General features: G+C 36.7%; 2 protein-coding genes across 2 annotated transcripts; both read left to right on the plus strand.

Moving 5' to 3' along the window:
• The first annotated feature begins 501 nt into the window (after window positions 1-501).
• On the plus strand, window positions 502-15,602 carry LOC108221548 (DNA-directed RNA polymerase 3, chloroplastic). Its single transcript, XM_017395418.2, has 19 exons — window positions 502-1,229; window positions 1,886-2,089; window positions 2,225-2,358; window positions 2,593-2,662; window positions 3,182-3,240; window positions 3,410-3,527; window positions 3,794-3,907; window positions 5,285-5,413; window positions 5,592-6,008; window positions 6,614-6,664; window positions 7,365-7,435; window positions 7,983-8,067; window positions 8,183-8,335; window positions 9,703-9,777; window positions 9,876-9,965; window positions 12,761-12,808; window positions 12,897-13,011; window positions 13,929-14,032; window positions 14,642-15,602. Exons 1-19 carry the CDS (start codon window positions 795-797, stop codon window positions 14,750-14,752), a joined length of 2,583 nt encoding a protein of 860 aa, XP_017250907.2. The 5' UTR covers window positions 502-794; the 3' UTR covers window positions 14,753-15,602.
• A 1,393-nt stretch (window positions 15,603-16,995) lies between these two features.
• LOC108222165 (delta(12)-fatty-acid desaturase FAD2) lies at window positions 16,996-18,180 on the plus strand. Its single transcript, XM_064093983.1, has one exon. It carries the CDS (start codon window positions 16,996-16,998, stop codon window positions 18,178-18,180), a length of 1,185 nt encoding a protein of 394 aa, XP_063950053.1.
• The last annotated feature ends 2,067 nt before the right edge of the window (window positions 18,181-20,247 follow it).

Consider the following 20,247-nt stretch of genomic DNA (forward strand, 5'->3'; position numbering starts at 1 on the left):
TGTAGAATCAGTTTCGAAAATATACTTTTTTTCATCAAATTTCAAGTGTTAAATTACTTAAAATAGATATATTTTATAGTATTCTATATTAGAATCACGTTTTATATGTATTTTATAACAGAATTTATAATAAAATTGATAATTTATAGTGGCGCACTGTGTAACTCCATATAAGGAGTCCCTCTCTGGAATGTTGGCCTTGATGTCGATTAGACCGAGATGTCTTTTTTTAGCTACCCGGCCACTACCGATATCAACCGGCCTGCTATAAGCTGGGCCTTGAGTAATTTACTCGCACAATTTTGCACATACTTCGGGCCTGGGCCTCCATTCAAAAGCTTTCATGAACTCTCAAATAACGTTCAGAACACAAAGCAGTTGTCAATTTTACCCCGCGGTTAAAGAAAACGGTCGTCCAAAAAATTACAGCGACCACATGTAAATTACCAAGTGAGTCAGAAATAGGGTTCTAACTTCACAGGGTTTATGTTCTTCACTTCACTTCGTCTCTTATCTTCTTAAACACACAGAAACCTATACACACACATATACATACAAACCTGGCTACTCTAGTTCTATCATCTCCGAGCCCTAGAGCTCATCCTCTTTCTCCATGGCGCCCAATTATATTCACCTCACACCGAATCTCAATCGCAAACTTGAAATTCAGGCCGAAATTATCTCCGTTCACGAGCCGTGTCTCGACGGTGACGTACGATCCCAGCACGCACCCCGAGGAGGATGAGAATCAGCGAGTGTTTGTTCAGGACCCTCCGTGGATAACGAATTTCGTTATGCGCAATTTATATAACGAAGATAACGGAAATGTGAAGGTGGATGCGAAAGAGATGGAGAGGCGGAAGTATTATAGGCTGCGGAGGCGGCAAGTGAAGGCGGAGACGGAGGCGTGGGAGAGTATGGTGGAGGAGTACAGGGAATTAGAGAGGGAAATGTGTGATAAGAAATTAGCGCCTAATTTGCCGTATGTGAAGCAGTTGTTTTTAGGTTGGTTTGAGCCGTTGAGAGACGCGATTTTGAAGGAGCAGAAGTCGCAGAAGTCGAGGAAGCATAAGGCGGCTTATGCTCCGTGTATTGATTGTTTGCCGGCGGATAAGATTGCGGTCATTGTAATGCATAAGATGATGGCGTTGTTGATGACAGGGCGGGAAGGGAGGTTTGTTAGAGTTGTTCAAGCTGCTGTGCAGATTGGCGTTGCTATTGAACAGGAGGTGTGGCTTTGTTTGTCGCTTGTTAATTTGATATACTTATGATTGGTTCGTAAATAGTAAATGCAGTGGGAGAATTGTGAATATTAGGAATTATGCGACATATTGAATTTAGCTATTAGTTTCATTCTTTGCTAGACTTGTCGTTAGTAGTATAAATTTAGTGGGAACCGTCTAATGTATGCTTTCTAGTGGCAGTGTAGTTAAATAGCTTGTTGCTGCCTTAAACGGAAAAGCAATTATTTCAGGATTGTAATTTTGTTAGCTGAATGCAATGAAATGCATATCCTTCTAACTAGGAAGTTTATCAAATGATAGTTCTAGGCCATTGCTATCTGGTAATAATAAAAAAGGGCTTTTGGTACGTGTTTGTATCTTATCAAAGAATGACAGCTAGTTTTTTATAAAAAAAACAAACAAACTATTTTTATGATTTTTTATGCTTGCTCATATAAAGCAGACCTAGTTGAATGTCCTGGCTCGGAATAGATTTCAATACGGTCTTCGTAATAATTAGTGTTGACGTCAGCTCTTAAAGATATTAGTGGTCTTAAAGGCATGTTGCTACTGGATGGTACAGCATGTATGCTTTATTTTTGTTTTGGTCAGCTCGTCGGTAAACTACTGAAATTTCAATGTAATGGCGAGTTTTTTTCCAGGTTAGAATCCACAGTTTTCTGGACAAAACTAAGAAATCGAAAACAGGTAAGATTTTAACAACAGATGAAGAAGATGCAAGTATAGAGACAGAGGTACTGAGGAAGCGTGTCAAAACTTTGATGAAAAAGAGAAGAACGAATGAGGTACGGAAGATTGTCAAAAATGAAGATTTCAAGTCTTGGGGTCGAGATAAACAGGCTAAGGTATGTGTCGTCTGACATTTATTCTTTGGTAAATAATGAATAAGAAATTGCTAGAGAACAATTATTAGATTGTGTATTTATTATATGTAGTGATGCACTAATAAAGCAGTCTCTGTTTCCTTTTACTTTATGCAGTTGGGATGCCGTCTGATAGAGTTATTAACAGAAACAGCTTGGGTACAACCTCCCATTAGCCAGTCAGTGGATGCCCCACCTGATATTCGTCCTGCATTTAGGCATACGTTTAGAATTGTACCAAAGGATCCAGGGTAAAGATTTCCTACTTTTCATTAGCACTTGCTAATTTTACACTGATATCATAACAGAAATATAATATGCGGAAATTAATAAATTACTTCTGGTTGAGAAATTGTCTAAAAGAGTTATACAGGTTAAAAAATCTATCTTCTAAGAGAGTAGCTTTATTTGAGTATGATGAATCATGTTTGCAAATAATTTTTTTTTGAGAGTTGTAATTTTAGTGTGTTTCTTTGACCTTGTAGGCAGAGCTTTGGGAAACGTTATGGAGTTGTAGAATGTGATCCCTTGGTTCTTGCCGGAAGTGAAAACACTGTGAGCCAGAAATGCCTTTATCTATTATGCTCTTACCTGTTACAGCTACATACAAATATTCAACATTAAGTTATTATCCTTTACATTTTTGAATTTATAGATTCCTTGCAGATATTATCTTTGGTGGTACATGTTTTTTCGAGACACGCTCTATTTACATTTTTCTTCCTGTCGTTAAATAAAATAAAATATATGTAATCATCCTGAATCTAAAATTTTTAACTTACTTTTTATCTTTCTCATGTTTTTTGACAACCTTCTTAAATGCTTTATTTTTCATATGTATATTAATAAATTTGAACTATTCTATTGAAGAATGTTGAAAAGGTATATGTTTGCCTAGCAAATACTTGTATTGTTTGATAAGTAAAAATAAGAAATTATAAGTGTCACACCTGTTTAATATTTGTTTTTTTGGAAGGTGGGATTTTTTTTATAGTTGGTATCAACTGGGTACATGTGTGATGTTCTATATATACATACAACATATCTTACTCACCAATTATTTTTGAAATGCAGGTTAAGCATATGATAATTCCCTATGTGCCAATGCTGGTGCCTCCAAAAAAGTGGAGAGGGTATGATTTTTTTCTAAGCTAATATTGATGGCTAATTGTAGTGGGCCTCGGTTTTGGAATGTATTTAGCATTTTACCATATCCGAAATAATACAAAAACAGTTAGTTTGTAACTCTGGACTATTAAACTTTACTAACAGAGCCTTTTATCACTAAATTCTCCACCCCAGGTATGACAAAGGTGGCTACATGTTCTTACCTTCTTATCTCATGCGTACTCATGGATCGAAACATCAACAAGATGCTGTTAAAGGTGTTCCTCCAAAGCAAATGCAAAATGTTTATGAGGTGATAACTATAATAGAAGAAACTTTATGGATGTTTAATCTACTGTTGGGTGTAACTTGTTAAGTTTGTTCGAATGTGCTAAAAATACTTTGAATATTTTGAAAATAAAAATAAAAATGTAAAACTTAATCCGGATACTTCACTAAAAATGATGTTATGTGATGCATATGACTCACTAAAATTTTAAACTGTTAAAAGGTAGCTAGACCAATGTTTAGATCTGGCTAATTATGTAAATTGTGTTTATTTTTTGTGCATGTGAATAGGCTTTGGACACTCTTGGGAACACAAAATGGAGAATTAACAGGAAAGTGCTTAGTGTGGTCGAAAAGATATGGTCTGGAGGGGGTAACATCGCTGGCCTTGTTAATCGTGCAGATGTGAGTGTCCTGAAACTCTTTCCATGTTGAAGAGTTGGTTCTATATTATATTACTATCTCTCTTGCTAACTCTATTGTATTCCTGTTGCCTAATATATTAATTGATAATGGAGGACCACAAATTCTACAAGATTGTCTTCCTAAAGCCACCAATATTATGATATCATTGTATAATTGTTGAAAGACTAACCACATAGAAATAGGAGAAAAAAAAATATTGTCCTTTAATTAGTGGCAGGATCACTTGAGTCCCTTGACAATTATCATTGAGGTTCAGTCCCTAAGTATTTTTACTATTAGAAGAGGTACTATCAGTTAAAAAAATAGACAGAAATATGTTATTTGCCGAGGTGATCTTTATATTTCAGATCTGACTTGATATAACAATAATAAAAAGTGACCTGGAAATGCATTGCACAAACAAATTCTCCTTCTCTCAGACCTACTCAGATTGGTTGCCATTATGTCTAGAAGACTAGAACAATTGGTTTCAAGTAAGTTTGACCCGAGTTTAGATGGATAAAAGAGAAGACCCAGTTGATCTGTTAACTAACTTAGGGATCTAGAAGGAGATGAATATGTAAATAACATAGGCAACCTAGATAACTATGATTGAATGGAGTGTCTGCCACCCAGTGGTTGATATTATATTAACTCAAGCTACCTTCTTTCTTGTATTTGAATATATTCCGCCCACCCTCTCTCTCTGCTTGTATTTGTTTTTACTGGTGTAGAGATAGATGAGTATCATTATCTCAAAGATCAGTGAATCTTTTTATTTAGATGGATGTATGATTATGGATATACAAAATTGTGAAGAATTTACTACTTCACTTGAAGTAGATACGACTTAAATTAACTCCAATCATGCTATATGGTTCTGATTATTGCAATGTAAACTGAAATGAAAAACCTTCGAGAGGTCAGCTATTTCCCAAAACGAAGTAAATACTGAACGACTATCTCAATGCCTCTCCAGTTCTTATCCATTCCTTTTTGTCCAATGCATACGTCAATGAGCTTTTTGGCCTTTACGTTTACTCTGACTTCCCAAACTGCCATTGTCCAATTGAATTTACTGTCTTGCCCTTATTATTCCTCCTGGCATATGTTACAAGTTGTTTTGACTTGGGACAATTCGTAACAAAAACCTGAGTTTTCTTGTAATATATAGAATTGGTGCTATATATTAGGAAATATATGCAGAATATTATAGGTGCTAAAGGGTTCATATAGCTATTTGAGAATTAAAGCAGAAAGAAAGGTCACCTGAGATTATGTTTTTTGTGAGAATGAGGATGGTAGGAAATCAAAATGAATAAATACAGATTGATCTCCTATTTTGTTAATGTTGACAGAATATAATTGTTGATGTAGGTCCCAATACCTGTGCTGCACTCTGATGATGCAGGTGCGATGAAGGAATGGAAGTGGGGTGTAAGGAGAGCAAAAAAAGTTAACCAAGAGAGGCATTCTCTACGATGTGACATTGAACTTAAGCTTTCAGTAATATATCTTTTTTATTTCATTTTCACTATTACTTGTTTCTATTTGGTAGGTGATGTGTAGATGACTTTGAATGACATGCTTACAGATTGCAGTATTTCAAGTACCGGAGTTCAAAATTTTTGTTTCATTGTCAAAGTATGTTGTCTATATTTTACGGAAGTGTTAACTTGAACAGGTGGCTCGGAAATTAAAAGACGAGGAAGGCTTCTACTATCCTCATAATCTAGACTTCAGAGGACGAGCTTATCCTATGCACCCTCATTTGAATCATCTGAGTTCAGATCTCTGTCGAGGAGTGCTTGAGTTTGCTGAAGGACGACCACTGGGGAAGTCGGGCTTTCATTGGCTAAAAATACATTTAGCGAATCTGTATGGATGTGGTGTTGAAAAGCTATCGTATGATGGACGCCTAGCATTTGTAGAAAATCATATGAAAGACATAGTAAATTCGGCAGACCAACCATTAAGTGGAAGTCGGTGGTGGCTCATGGCTGAGGATCCTTTTCAGTGCTTAGCAGCATGTATCAGTTTATCAGAAGCCCTAAAAAGCTCATCTCCCCATACTGTAATCTCCCATCTGCCAATTCATCAGGTTGGTGCATCATGATGCCTCCAATCTCATTGCAGTTACTTTTTTCCTTAAAAAATAGACCTTGTTTGATCGTTTATACGATGCTAGTTGCTGATCAGATGCTACATACGTCAAAGTATAAATCTTGATTGGCATATTACTATTAATTTAATAGTAATTTTAAGTTAAGGAGTGAATTGTTGGCTTTAGTGGTCCATTACAGCTCCTTTAAAAGGATAATGTGAGGTTGATTAATAAATGCAATTTACCAAAATAAAATTTCATCTTTCAGCAGACGGAGTGAAAGTTCAGAATTTTAGCTTATATGGATAGAGACACGAAAGGGTTATATGATTGCTTTAAGCTTTTATGCATTTAAATTGATAAAGATGTTATAGTTGCGTCTTAGTGACAGCTATTCTGATTTTTTCCTCTTTTAATGTGTCTGCAATGCTTTCCTGCCTATTATCCTAACAGCGCACTGTAATTATCCACTTATGATTGTTTGTCACAAGACATCTGTGCCTTCAATTTGTGTGATGTGCTTACATTGTTTTAACTGAATAGTCGAGGTTCTAATTGATTTGTGTGTCTATAAACTGTTCTGAAAGCTGTTCCTCATACAGGATGGCTCATGCAATGGCTTGCAGCACTATGCTGCTTTGGGAAGAGATACAGTATGTTGCTTGCTCTTAAATCTTCACATAATTTGCTTTCTTTCTTTACTGGTGGAAATATATTACATTAAACATACATCGTCTTTTCTTTGAATTTATATGAAAGACAAAACAAATCGCATCGCATCGCAATATATGTAGTAATGCATCTAATAGTTTGAAGCACCATATATTCTTTTAGTAGTTTGCAACTCTCTGCTCATTAATGATGTAATTTTTACTTGGTTTGATTTAGTAAATTGGTGTCAGTTAAGCAATTTTATAGTACGTTTCTCCCAGCAGTGTTGTGTATGCTTCTTGATGGAAGGATATAGAATCTGTAAAGATACTATAGCTGTAAAACATTATGCAAACCAATGTCTCAAAGTATCTGTAATAAATATATGATGAAAAAGATATAATAACCTAATGCTAATGAGTTAAAATGCTAGTGTTGTTTCTGATTGTAGCAAATATTGACACATATAAATTTGGATTATTTATGTATTGTTTCTTGTTTCTCTTCAGTCATTGTATGTATATTGGTAATTTATCGCAGATTTATGAATGACCCATTTTATTCTTCTGTCTATATTTCATTGCAGTTATGTCTTTTGAAATCAGTATATGATGCATCATATTTTTTATTTTATTGTGAAACGCCATTAAATGAGTAAATGTCTTTCGTTTCTTTATCTATGTTGTTTGTTCTTTATGCAAGCTTGAAGCTGCTGCAGTCAATCTAGTTGGTGGAGAGAAACCGGCAGATGTATACTCTGAGATTGCTTCAAGGTAATATCCATATGTAATTCTAGAAGTTCCCTAGTGTTTGGTAGGGTATCTATATCCAGTGATATTGATAATGTCCAGGCTTAATTTTGGGGTACTACCATAATTACAAATTGCATATGATTGCCAATTAGTTGCTTGTCATTAAAGCATGGATCATGATATAAGATTTATATAAATTAGCATTTGGTGAACAAACTCAAAATCTTTGTTATATATTCACTTTTATAAGAGCATAGATTGTATTTGTGTAAAAAAACAATCTGAAGTATCAGGTGTATAATTGTTTTTACAAAGGTTCTTCCATTTTTTCATGTTGCAATTACCACTAGAGAGAGAGAGCAACTAATGAAGATTTAGACTTGGTATTAGTGTTAGTTGAAATGGGGTACTCAATTCTTGTGGGTTTCATTGAATTAGTTCATTGACTGGAAATTTGATAAGTATTTTTCTACTTGCAATGCCCTAATTTCATTTCACAGGTAAATTTCTTCATTGTTAAGTCTTAACTGTAAACGTTTTTCACATGAATTGTGGAACATTTTTCCAGGGTACATGCTATCATGGAAAAGGACAGCCAAAAAGACCCAGCAAGCAATCCTAATGCCTTACTAGCCAAGGTCTTAATCGGTCAGGTTGTTGATATAGTCTTTTAATAGCCACCCAAGAAAAGAAAAGCACCAAGCACATTGTGTGGATGGGGCTATGATATCTAGTTTAATATTAACTCGGCTAAAGGACAACTTTCAGGTGAACAGGAAACTAGTGAAGCAGACGGTAATGACTTCAGTTTACGGTGTTACTTATGTTGGGGCACGCGAGCAGATCAAAAGAAGATTAATGGAGAAGGGTCATATTAAAGATGATAGGATGTTATTCAGTGCATCTTGTTATGCTGCCAAAGTAAGTCTACTTGTTCTATACATTTCTTTCTAGACGGGTAATAATTGTCTGTAATTTTGGGTTAGCCATCTGTGAAATTCTTTCAAATTGCCAGCCTTTCATTTTGGTTTTATCTTTTATAGGCCCACCCTCCATCTAACTTTTTAAACTTCGCAATGGTAAACTATATTTATCCTATAAATTACACATACTTAGAAGTATTGCAACCAAACAAAATTTCTACTAGTTTCATGTCTATATATTAATGCGTACATGCCAGAAGCTGAAACGTGCAATGGCAAAGGTGCTTCTAGTTCAATACTCACCTTTCTTTTCCATTAACTTAAAAATGTATCAACCATCGAAAGTCTGAAACGTACAAAACTTCAGTGTCTTCTTTATATCCCTACAAATTGAATGTTTCTTCTTCATAGAAGATTTTCCTCCTGACAGCTCTTCTGTAAATGAAAACTCTTCAAAATTGCATAGTTCACATTGAAAATAATAGTTCCTAAATATATGGTGGTGGTTCATACTTGATACTTCATCACCTTAAACCCCAATTTAGAGTACAAATTACATTCCACTCCATCCAAGTGAAGATTATATTTAGGAATTAAGACTTTAGTCATTACATTAGCTCTTTGTCGCTTACAATCTTTGCCATTCTGTTCGTCGTCTTTTCTTCACCTAACCATTCTTATACTTCATCCTGCAAACAACACCTTCACTCAATGTTGATTCTGAAAGAAGTAGTCAAGAAACACCCGTTTGTTCCGGGTCGCTGCTGCCAGCGTTCCCGATCATGACCGCCGACGTTTGCGGTCGCGTTTGTTCCGGGATCGGGGACAAACGAACCGGGTCTCCATACATGGCCACATCCAACGTTCCTTGTTTCCATGGGGTGTTGCCCAAACGTCTCGAGTTAGAGCCTAACTGCACAGGGACCCCATGATTTGCAGGCGAGTATGCAGGACACAGTTGTTGACACAGGGTAAATCACTTTGAAACCAAATTAGGCTTTTGGGAGATTGACTGATATACATATCACTCCTCACTCTTAATATGTTAAAGTTTTGGGTCAAGGGGTAAGTTGTTCCCAGAATTCCTTTATCGGATTTTTTGTAGTCAAATTTGTCTCTGAGTATCATCTCTAGTATAAGCCGACGACATGATACCTAGAAAAAATACCTTAAATACATCCTTCTACAACAGGAAGCTAACTAATTACAAGTAATAATTGGCTTTTATCTCTCGCTGTGTCATCCTAACACTGACGCTTTTGTAAGATTATTTGTAAACATTGAACAAGATGCTGATTTTTTGAATCTTCTACACCACCTTCACATTTAAGTTCAAATATTAATTTTTTTTAATATATTTCTCAGGTGACACTAGCTGCGCTGGGAGAGATATTTCAAGCTGCACGTGGCACAATGGGTTGGCTCGGTGATTGCGCAAAGGTTTTTGATTTGACTTGATATCTGCATTAACATTTGGTGTGGAGCTAAGTTCTTTATTTTTGTCCTGAACATTTCATAAGACCAACTGACATTTGCAGATAATTGCTTCTGAAAATCAACCTGTGCGGTGGACAACCCCGTTAGGCCTTCCCGTTGTGCAGCCTTATTTTAGAACTGAACGCCATATTGTAAGTCTTATATATGGTTTTAAATCACAATTTGCATGCTTACAAGACAGAATATCTGTTGGCAGACTAGAAATCTTGTGTTAATACCCAGTAACTCTTGAAATAGTATATTTAGTGAGTGTCAACAAAAGCAATTGGGGCAGCATTGTTTCCAGCTGTCAATGTGACACCCCTTAGATCCGGGGTCTAGATTTGGTGTCACTATAATTCCAAAATAATATATAATCCTGTAAAAAGGAAACAAACTCGACCCCCTAAAATAGGATCGCAGACATGCTACAGTATTGGAAACAGAAACAAAAAAATATTATATCCATTACACACATATAATGTTACGAGTGAGACCTCGATAGGAAGATGACTAGCAACTCCAAAACATAACTCTGCTGTAACTGAAATAAAAGAAAACATCACAACTAGAAGCATAAGTACCAAACTGAAAGTACAAACCGAGAGTACAAACTGAGTACAAGCCAAAAGCATAAGCTGAAAGTACAATTTCCAACTACAACTACTACAAGCCAGTATGCTACAAAAGATAAACAGTGCAGATAATATACATAGATGAGGTAATCCACTGAACAAGAGCTGTAGACTACTATATATCTACAAGCTTAGCTCATTGGAACTGCAACTCAAACCTTAGAAACACTCTAGCCATGACGAGGCCTGGCAATAGCACGGAGCTCAGACATCATCCATGTGAAGAGACGAGAGACTCGCCGGCCTCCTAACATCCTCGCTAGTAGATGACATCCCCTGGAACCTGAGACTCGCCACCTCCACAACAACCCTCACACGGACCCTAGCATCCTCCCCAGAGTGTTCCCGACGGACAGACACTGGCCCACTAACTGAAGCCCTCCTCGGCTCACCATGCTGAGTTAGAGTACGAAGCTCTGCATTCTGGCCCTCAAGAAACTCATAATTCATCTATAGCTCAACATACTTGTGATAAGGCACAGAAGTAGACCTCCTGAGTGATGCTCTGGATGCACAAGATGCCATTGACGATGCTGGTAACTGGCGCTCAGGATCTGGGAGAACTGGCTGACGCGGCTGACGAACCGATGCCGCGAGACCTAGAACAGAATCCTCAGAAAGATCCCTTTCATACCTAGCAGACCTGCTAACAGTATAGCCTGGAGGAGCTCCCTCCTCACTACGAGCCCCAGTCTTAGTCCTGCTAGAGCCTAGCACTATGAGACTGAAACATGCAATAATATACTCGTAGTGAGGAGGGATCTCCTCCAGGCTTTACTGTTAGCAGGTCTGCTAGGTATGAGAGGGATCTTTCTAAGGATTCTGTTCAAGGTCCCGTGGCACCGGTTTGTCAGCCGCGTCAGCCAGTTCTCCCAGATCCTGAGCGCCAGTTACTAGCATCTTTAATGGCATCTTGTGCATCCAGAGTATCACTCAGGAGGTCTGCTTCTGTGCCTTATCACAGGTATGCTGAGCTACATATGGATTATGAGTTTCTTAAGGGCCAGAATGCAGAGCTTCGTGCTCTAACTTAACATGGTGAGCCGAGGAGGCTTCAGTTAGTGGGCCAATGTCTGTCCGTCGGGAGCACTTTGGGGAGGATGCTAGGGTCCGTGTGAGGGCTGTTGTGGATGTGGTGAGTCTCAGGTTTGAGGAGATGCCATCTACTAGCGAGGATGTTAGGAGGCCGACGAGTCTCTCGTCTCTTCACATGGATGATGTCTGAGCTCCGTGCTATTGCCAGGCCTCGTCATGGCCAGAGTGTTTATGAGGTTTGAGTTGCAGTTCCAGTGAGCTAGGCGTATAGATATATTGTAGTCTATAGCTCTTGTTCAGTGGATTATTTCATCTATGTATATTATCTGCACTGTTTATCTTTTGTAGCATACTGGCTTGTAGTAGTTGGAAGTTGTACTTGCTTTTGGTTTGTACTTTCAGTTTGGTACTTATGCTTTTAGTTGTGATGTTTTCTTTTATTTCAATTATAGCAGAGTTATGTTTTGGAGTTGCTAGTCATACTTCTTATCGAAGTCTCACTGGTAACAATATATGTGTGTAATGGATATAATAGTTTTTTTTTTGTTTCTGTTTTTAATATCGTAGCCTGTCTGCTATCCTATTTTAGGGGGTCGAGTTTGTTTTCTTTTATTTCTACAGGATTATATATTATTTTGGAATTATAGTGACACTAGATATAGACCCCAGATCTGAGGGGGTGTCACAGTTGGTATCAGAGCTACAGGTTATAAGTTATTGAAATCAAAATATAAGTTGTAACAAGAGAGATGTATAAAGTGGCACCAGATTCAGACCCCTGGATCTGAGGGAAGTCACAGTCAACCGGAACATTATATATGGTTTTTGTTAATACTCGGGCTAGAATTTAGTACAAGTTATCAACTACTCCAAATTAATGATTGACAGGTTTGACCTGACCCAGCTCTAAAATGGGTGAATGGTGATAAATCTGGGTGTGGCAAAAGAAGTTTGTATAACTGTTCCACCGAATAAAATGCAATTATTACCATTAACAAGTCAGTTGCTAAAATGGAATCACCGGAATTTGACATATATAATACTTAACATATGGTTTGCTGTTTTAATTCATAAGTTCTATTTCTTTGCCAAGTCAAATATGCTGATTTGTTCTGCTTCTACGAGCACATTTTAATATTTCTTATATATTAAAGTTTGCAAGCATCTTTTAATGAATGAAGTATAGAATTCAGATCATATACTTTGCCGTTTCTTCGTTTGATATTTAAAAGGATTTTTTGAGAAATTAAGTACTGGTTGAACTATGGATTTTGCAGATAAAAACTTCTCTTCAGGTTTTGGCACTGCAGCGTGAGGGTGACTCCGTATGTTGATATATCTAGCATTATTAAACACATCAATTGTTCGAAAAGCTTGTGTAGTTGAGTGACATTTCTATTGTGCTCCATTCAGGTTGAGGTCAGAAAACAAAGAACTGCTTTTCCTCCGAATTTTGTGCACTCCCTTGATGGTACACACATGATGATGACTGCGGTTGCTTGCAGAGATGCTGGATTGCGTTTTGCAGGTTTGTGGTTTCCACTGATGCATTTTACTCTCAATATTCACTTTCTTAAAACCTTCAGATATTCTAGAGTGTCCGGAGAATGCTCAGCGAAATAAATGGGCGAATTAAAACACACTCATGTAATTATGTTAACAAGTGGGAATTAGATGATGAGGCTGAGTTTGTGGATTAGGCTTGTAGAATTAGTTGTAGCGACTATGGATTGTACGGCAAAAGTTACCCTTTGCAATTGTATTGGCCAGAAGTCAAAACTAGATGCTCCTTGATTAGCATATAATTAAGCACTTCTGGGATGTTATAGAACATTGTAACAGGATGTTAGGTCTTAGGTCCATCATTAGCATTTATGTGATTCGCGCGCTTTGTTGGTTTGCTGACATTATCTCGTGAGAGGTCAATGCTGATCATTTATATAATAATATGAGTTATTAGAGTTAAAACCTCAAACTACAGCAATGAGTAGAAGGGCTCCCCAGAAATTTATGAGCTCTGTTAAATAGATGAAAGTATGAAACAACAAAAATAAATTAGAGATAGTATATGATAAGAGCGTGTTGGTTGAAACCTCAAACTACTGCACTGTGCTGGAGGGGATCACATACATCCCCTCGTTCGAAAGTTTTGAGGTTACAGAGTGGATCACCATAACAAACCTAATACAGGCACAAACTTACTGTGGAGCAACAATAAAGGTGTCCATAACAAACTGTAAGTTTATTGGGAGTAGGAGGGTTAGAACGCAAGATTCTCCTCAACCTACCATGTTAGATGACTGACTATCCGTAAATCTTAAGGTTATACATCCATTCAGTGGGCATGCCCGTATGACAGAGTAGTTACTTTATTGCTATTAATGTTATGTGTCTTGTCTGTATATTCTGGAATTGTTCCAAGTTATCTATCCTTAAATATGGCAGGGGTGCACGACTCTTTTTGGACACATGCATGCAATGTTGATGTGATGAATCAGATACTAAGGGAAAAATTTGTGGAGCTTTATAGCATGCCAATACTTGAAAACGTAAGCATTTTAAATACTTATTGCTTTATTATCTGTGAAATGGGCAATATGGCTGAGTACTTCTTTTGTTCCTATTCTTATTATCATTGTGCCTGTTTCGCTACTAGCCTATCACCATAAAGCTTTTTTGACCGCTTTGAGTGTTTTGTGCATGTCAAAATTGAATATATTTGTACTTGTTACTTACGTTTGGTACTGTATTATAAATTAAGTATAATTTATACTTGTATCTGCAGAATGATAGGATCGCCAGATATGACATGTCCTAGTCTTGGTCTTCTTAAAAATGACAAATGACGAAAATTAAGATGTTATTTTTAAGAGTATTATCAACAATATATGTAATCTAATTAACGGTTATTTTTTACCAGTTTCAGTTTATAATTTCACAGTAATCTAAAGTTGTTTAAAGTAATTAAAGCATACTGGACTATGCGATTATGCGGCCCTGAATTGGGAATACGTCATTCTGCTTTATTGCTTTCGTTGTTATAGTTGCAGATATATATCTGTATAGTTGTTTTATTATCTGTGTGACCACATGATACATAGAATTAACACTTCTCTTCGCCGGTTGTTCTTACATTATTCTTGTTTTGCTTGACCCAGTTGCTTGAGAGCTTTCAGATGTCATATCCAAAATTAACATTTCCGCCTCTCCCAGATCGAGGCGAGTTTGACTTGCAAGAAGTTCTTGAATCTCCTTACTTTTTCAACTGACCTGCACATCATAGCATCCATGAACCCATATGGATAGGACCATTGAACGGCGCTGTAAGAGTCGAAATGATTACTGAGTTTTACTGCCAAATATTAGCCAGTGCTCAATCAGATCTGAGGGATAGTGAGGCCAGGTTGCTTGAGATTCCTCTTAACCGCTTTAGGGGATATCAGCCTGTTACAGATTCTCGAGATGATTTGTGACGATCAAGACATGACATGGTTCCTATTATGAATTGCCAAATAGACCATGTTATGTAATCTGTAATGCACCGGAGATTCATTGAAAGAGGAAACTCCTTCATCAGGTGTTACAGGTAGCACTTGGCTCGGAGCAAGTGAAATCTGCTGAGCTTTCAATTCTAATCATGTTAATCAGGGATATGGAAGTGTGCATTCTATCTTCTGGAGCTATTAGCTTTACTTAGAAGCAAGTTACCAGGATGTGCCGCATTTACCTAACAGGACCAAGTTTCCTATGCCCATGTGGACTTCATAATGCTGAAAGCATGAATCCTTTCTGCTTACCAATTGAAAGCTGCTGCATGAAAATTTCTCGTGTTTACAGACCAGAAAGCTAAGAGATAGTAGCAATTGCCATGCACAGAGAAAAATCAGAAGGCATGGGGTTTTTGTTTTTCTAGTTAGGTGTTGGGGTATAATGTCTGTTTTGTTGGATCTTTCCTGTATATATATAAGAAAAAAACCTCTGTATCATGAAATGAGAAATATATAAATAAAATATTACATCAGACGTTTGTAGAGAAATTTTAGTAACGTTGATATTATAATTTCTTTTCTTTTTTGTGTAAAGGATGAACATTCAGTAGCAGCAAATATTTACCATACATACAGGTTGCCTTTTGAATGAGCTAGGGCTGTAGTTAGGGCCGATCCGGGTATCTAGTATATTACATATCTTTGAGTGACAGTTTATTTGCAAGTGAAGACATAGTTTTCAATATAATAAATCATGTAGGGTTATAATCTACACTCAAACGAGTTCACTCTCGTTCACCTATCTCATTACTTATTAATAATATAAAATAATGAATCTTAGTGAGTCTTAGTGATTTAGGTAATCTATTTTTAATGTCAACTTTAATAGCAATCCCATATTTGTTTACCTAAGATTATTTTAGTAATAAATTTGGGAGAGAGAATGAGAAAGGGAGGGAAAAGACAAAGAAAGAAGGAGATAAATGATTATTTTATTCATAAATATTAAATAGGTAATGGCTAGTAGATTTGAGGTTGTGCTAGTGATTTAAGTAACCACCAAGAGAGTGTTGGAGTGTTTTTTTTTTTAGTACATTACCTGAATGTGAGTTTAGTAGCAAGTTTAGGTTACCTACCGGACTTGCTCTTAGATCTCAGTTGTCGCGCTTGAACGTGAACTTACAGACAAAAGAGTTGTAAAACGCCAAGTATTAGTCACTTGGAAGTTGTATCAATATATCAACCATAAAAGATAGGGACAAGGACAAATGGGTACCTTTATACTCTCATGTCGTTGTCCAGATCGGCATCCTTAACTTATTTCCAGGCCGCTACAGTGTGTTTTCTACGAGCTCGCAAAGGTGATCTGAAAGCCTCCTATACATGAATGTCTAGGTGCGGGAATTAAGCTCTGCTCTGTGTAGGCGTGTCTCGGTAAAACATGTACCCAACGTTAATTTTCTATTTTTTTCTCTTTGAATATGTGAGGTAATTTTGAACTTAAAAATTGCATCGAGGACCACTTGTTGTCCTTAGCAGATGACTTGCGCAGTTGTCCGAAATTTCAAGCTCGTAAGGTGACGGTCTGTATAAAACTACATCATAGTCAATAGTATACAATTCTTAATGATCGTCGATACAAGTCAATAATCTTATACACACTTAAAACAGATATAAATATCTGAATTAAAAAGAGGGAATTTGTTTCTTCTAAAACTCAAACTTGAATTATGGATTTATACTCATAGAATCTTTAGAAATTGCGGCCATAATTCTGATCCCAAATCTTACGCTCATAGTAACGTAATAGATCGGTAGCATGGCATCTGTTCCAAAGGGTACCTTTCGTTGATTTCCAGAGCCGCCAATGCAGAAAAAAAAATATTGAAAAATAAGTTGGAGACGGAGACCAAAAGGCGCCTTATCTGTCTCGTCTGTTGTATAAATAGCGAGATTACTGATACTGCTAACCCCACACTCAAATACTTAACGTCTGTCTAAGAGTACCCTGTTTGATACTGCACATGGATCAAACCAGGCACATTGCAGGTACTGAAAAAAATTCGGTTTTAAAACCGGAGAAAGGAAGGGAAAGAGCTCCGCATACAAAACCTCCCTTCACTTATGCAGATATCAAGAAAGCGGTACCACCCCATTGCTTTGAGCGTTCCATCGTTCGCTCATTCTCCTACCTTGCCTTCGACCTCATTTTCGGATACTTTTTTTATGTCACGGCCACAACTTACATGATCACTAAACCTGAATCATTTTCATCCGGACTCGTGTACCTTTTCAATTGGAGTGTCTATTCACTCCTTCAAGGTTCTGCTTTCGCGGGACTCTTTTTCTTAGGCCACGAATGTGGTCACCACGCCTTCACTGATTACGAGTGGCTCGACGATACTGTAGGCTACATCATCCACACGGTGATTCTATGGCCTTACTTTTCGTTTAAATACAGTCATCGACGCCACCATGCCAAAACCGGACACGTCACTCAAGAAGAAGTCGAGACCCCAATGGTCAAGTCCCAAGTACCATACGCATTCAGAATCGTTAAGCACACAGCAGGCAGATTACTGGCTGTGATCTTCCTCCTATTCTCCGGCGTGCCCTTGTACTTGTTTTTCAATTTTCGCGGTCGAACTTACGAAAGATTCGCCTCACATTTGGATCCCACTAGTCCCATGTTCTCAAGCCGCCAACGCAATTACATTTTACTCTCAAATCTTGGCATTTTTGCGGTCATATTCGGGCTATACAAACTAGCCATGATCAAAGGATTCGCTTGGGTCGCTTTCGTTTACGTAGGACCATATTTAGTACAAGGTGCTATCGTGACCATGATCACTACACTTCAACACATCGACCGCACAGTGCCTTACTATGATTCCACCGAGTGGGATTGGCTAAGGGGATCATTGGCCTCTATTGATAGAGATTATGGTACGATCCTTAACGTCGTGTTTCATCACGGACCTACTTCTCACGTGGCTCACCATTTGTTCCCTTCGATGCCTCATTATCACGGCGACGAGGCCACAAGAGCGTTCAAGCAGGTTTTGGGGGAATATTATCAGTATGACGATACTCCCTTTTACAAAGCGCTGTGGAACATACTGAATGAGTGTATTTATGTTGAGGAGGATGCAGGTGACAAAAGCAAAGGGGTGTTTTGGTATAGAAGTATATCAGATTATCTACTTTAAGCTGAGAATCAGGCAATACATAAACACACATACTAATAATTTACTTCCATAAGCTCTGCTGCAAGCATGCATGCAGTATTATATACTAAATATACCATACTAGTGTTAAAATGTATTGCTGGCACTCGCTTTATAGAAAATATATGTTACCCTACATTCCTTTAATTTGTTTGATCTTTGGGGGTGGTTTTCACTATAAACGAGCAGCTATCTAAAAGAAAATGTTACTCCCTCCATCCCAAATTAGATGTCCCCGTTGACTTTGGGCACGTAACTTTAGGTGCATTGACCGTCTACTTCCGAAATTTATTTTTTTATTTTTTCTTTTATAAATGAAAATTTCATATTTTAATTTTTATTTGCAAAAATAAAATTTTAAAAATAAGTCACGTATTTATGCGGTCAATGAACCTTAAATTGTGTGCCCAAAGTCAACGGGGCCATCTAATTTGGGATGGAGGGAGTATTTTCAGATACAACTCCAGCATAAATATAACTTGCTCGGGAATCAAAGATTTGATCTGAAAATTAAATTCCCCTTTGTGAAAGGTAAAAAGTTTACTCAATAAATATCAAGTCATAATGAACCGTCCATTCTGAAAATTTTAAAACTTTCAAGGTGTCTCTCTTGCAATTTACAACAGGGAAGTCAATCCAAAATCTTGATTAAATTTTCATTGGTTATGCCATTTTAGTTGTATTTAAAGTATATATTTAATCACAATAATCGTACATGAAACCTTCAAAACGTCTCTGTTAGTAATTTATTTATAAGAAATCTCATGCCACTTAAATTCTCGGTAGTTATGTGTTGAAAATTTATTATTAGTCAAAACAATCGTGCATTACATGAATCAACAAAAATGTTATCAATTGATAACTACTGTATATACTAAGTCAACAAAAAAAGTCAACAAAAATGTTATAAATGGACAATGCTATATATCAAATTAACAAGAGTTCAATTATTACTCAAACACTTTCGCAATACATTTAGACAAAATCAAGTTACACAACCATCAGAATTTATTCGTCAAGTGATCCAACTTCAATCATAAGACATCTATATATGTATGAATAATATCCATATTCATTTCAATATGCATATAAATAAAAATAAATACTAAAACACCGGGATTTCTCTTGTTTTTGTGGCTCCGCTTCAGATCTAAGATTTATTTGTCTTTAGTTATTATTTTGTTTGGTGTAGTCTCTCCTTGGTGAGAGTTAGGTTGTTTCTCTTCTTGGTGAGAGTTTTGATTTTTCTCTCCTTTATTTGTGAGAGTATGATCTTTGATTTAGTGATAAAAGCTGTTAAGGAATCGTAATTATGGTCGATAGCTCAAACAGAATTAACTTCAACCGGATGTGGAGAAGAGGGTGCTTGTAAATATCTCATCTTCAACAAATCGCGTGATTTCATGAAGAATGGATTAATCAGTGATTGTTTCTGTTTTATGTTTATTCGACGCGACTGCTTTTGTAGATGTCGTATGCCTTTTCATTATTGAATTAATTTTCTACTTAAAAAACAAAAAAAAACAATTAAAACACATATAAATATTAAATGATTCATATTAATGCACATATAAATAAATTATAAACGAATAAGTAAAGATTTATCATATACTTAAATTGAATAAAGTGATGATCGTTGTTGTTATATCGTATTCTGTGTGAAATCATAGAGAAAATGACCTTTTTTGATAGAAAAGTGAAATTTAGAAAGCGGAAGAGGAGTCAGCAGGTCTTGATTATTGAGGCTAACTTACGACAGACAGCACACAGCCCGTCTTGAGTTCATTTAAATATAATATTCTACAACGGTCAATTTAAATGTGGCTGACGATATTAACTATGTTTGGTGAATCAAAAATTTAAATTAATGGAATTTACGCCGGACTATGTTCTTTTCGTCGTAAATACTTCATCGTTGTAAGTTCCAGTAAAACGACATCGAGGTAAGAACCAATATTTTTTGATTTTTTTAATTAAAGAGTAATATTTAAATAAGCGAACTTATGACAGATATGATTTCCGACGTAACAATTTACGACAGACACTTGA

Source organism: Daucus carota, chromosome 5, assembly GCF_001625215.2.
Source record: "Daucus carota subsp. sativus chromosome 5, DH1 v3.0, whole genome shotgun sequence".
NCBI lineage: Eukaryota > Viridiplantae > Streptophyta > Magnoliopsida > Apiales > Apiaceae > Daucus > Daucus carota.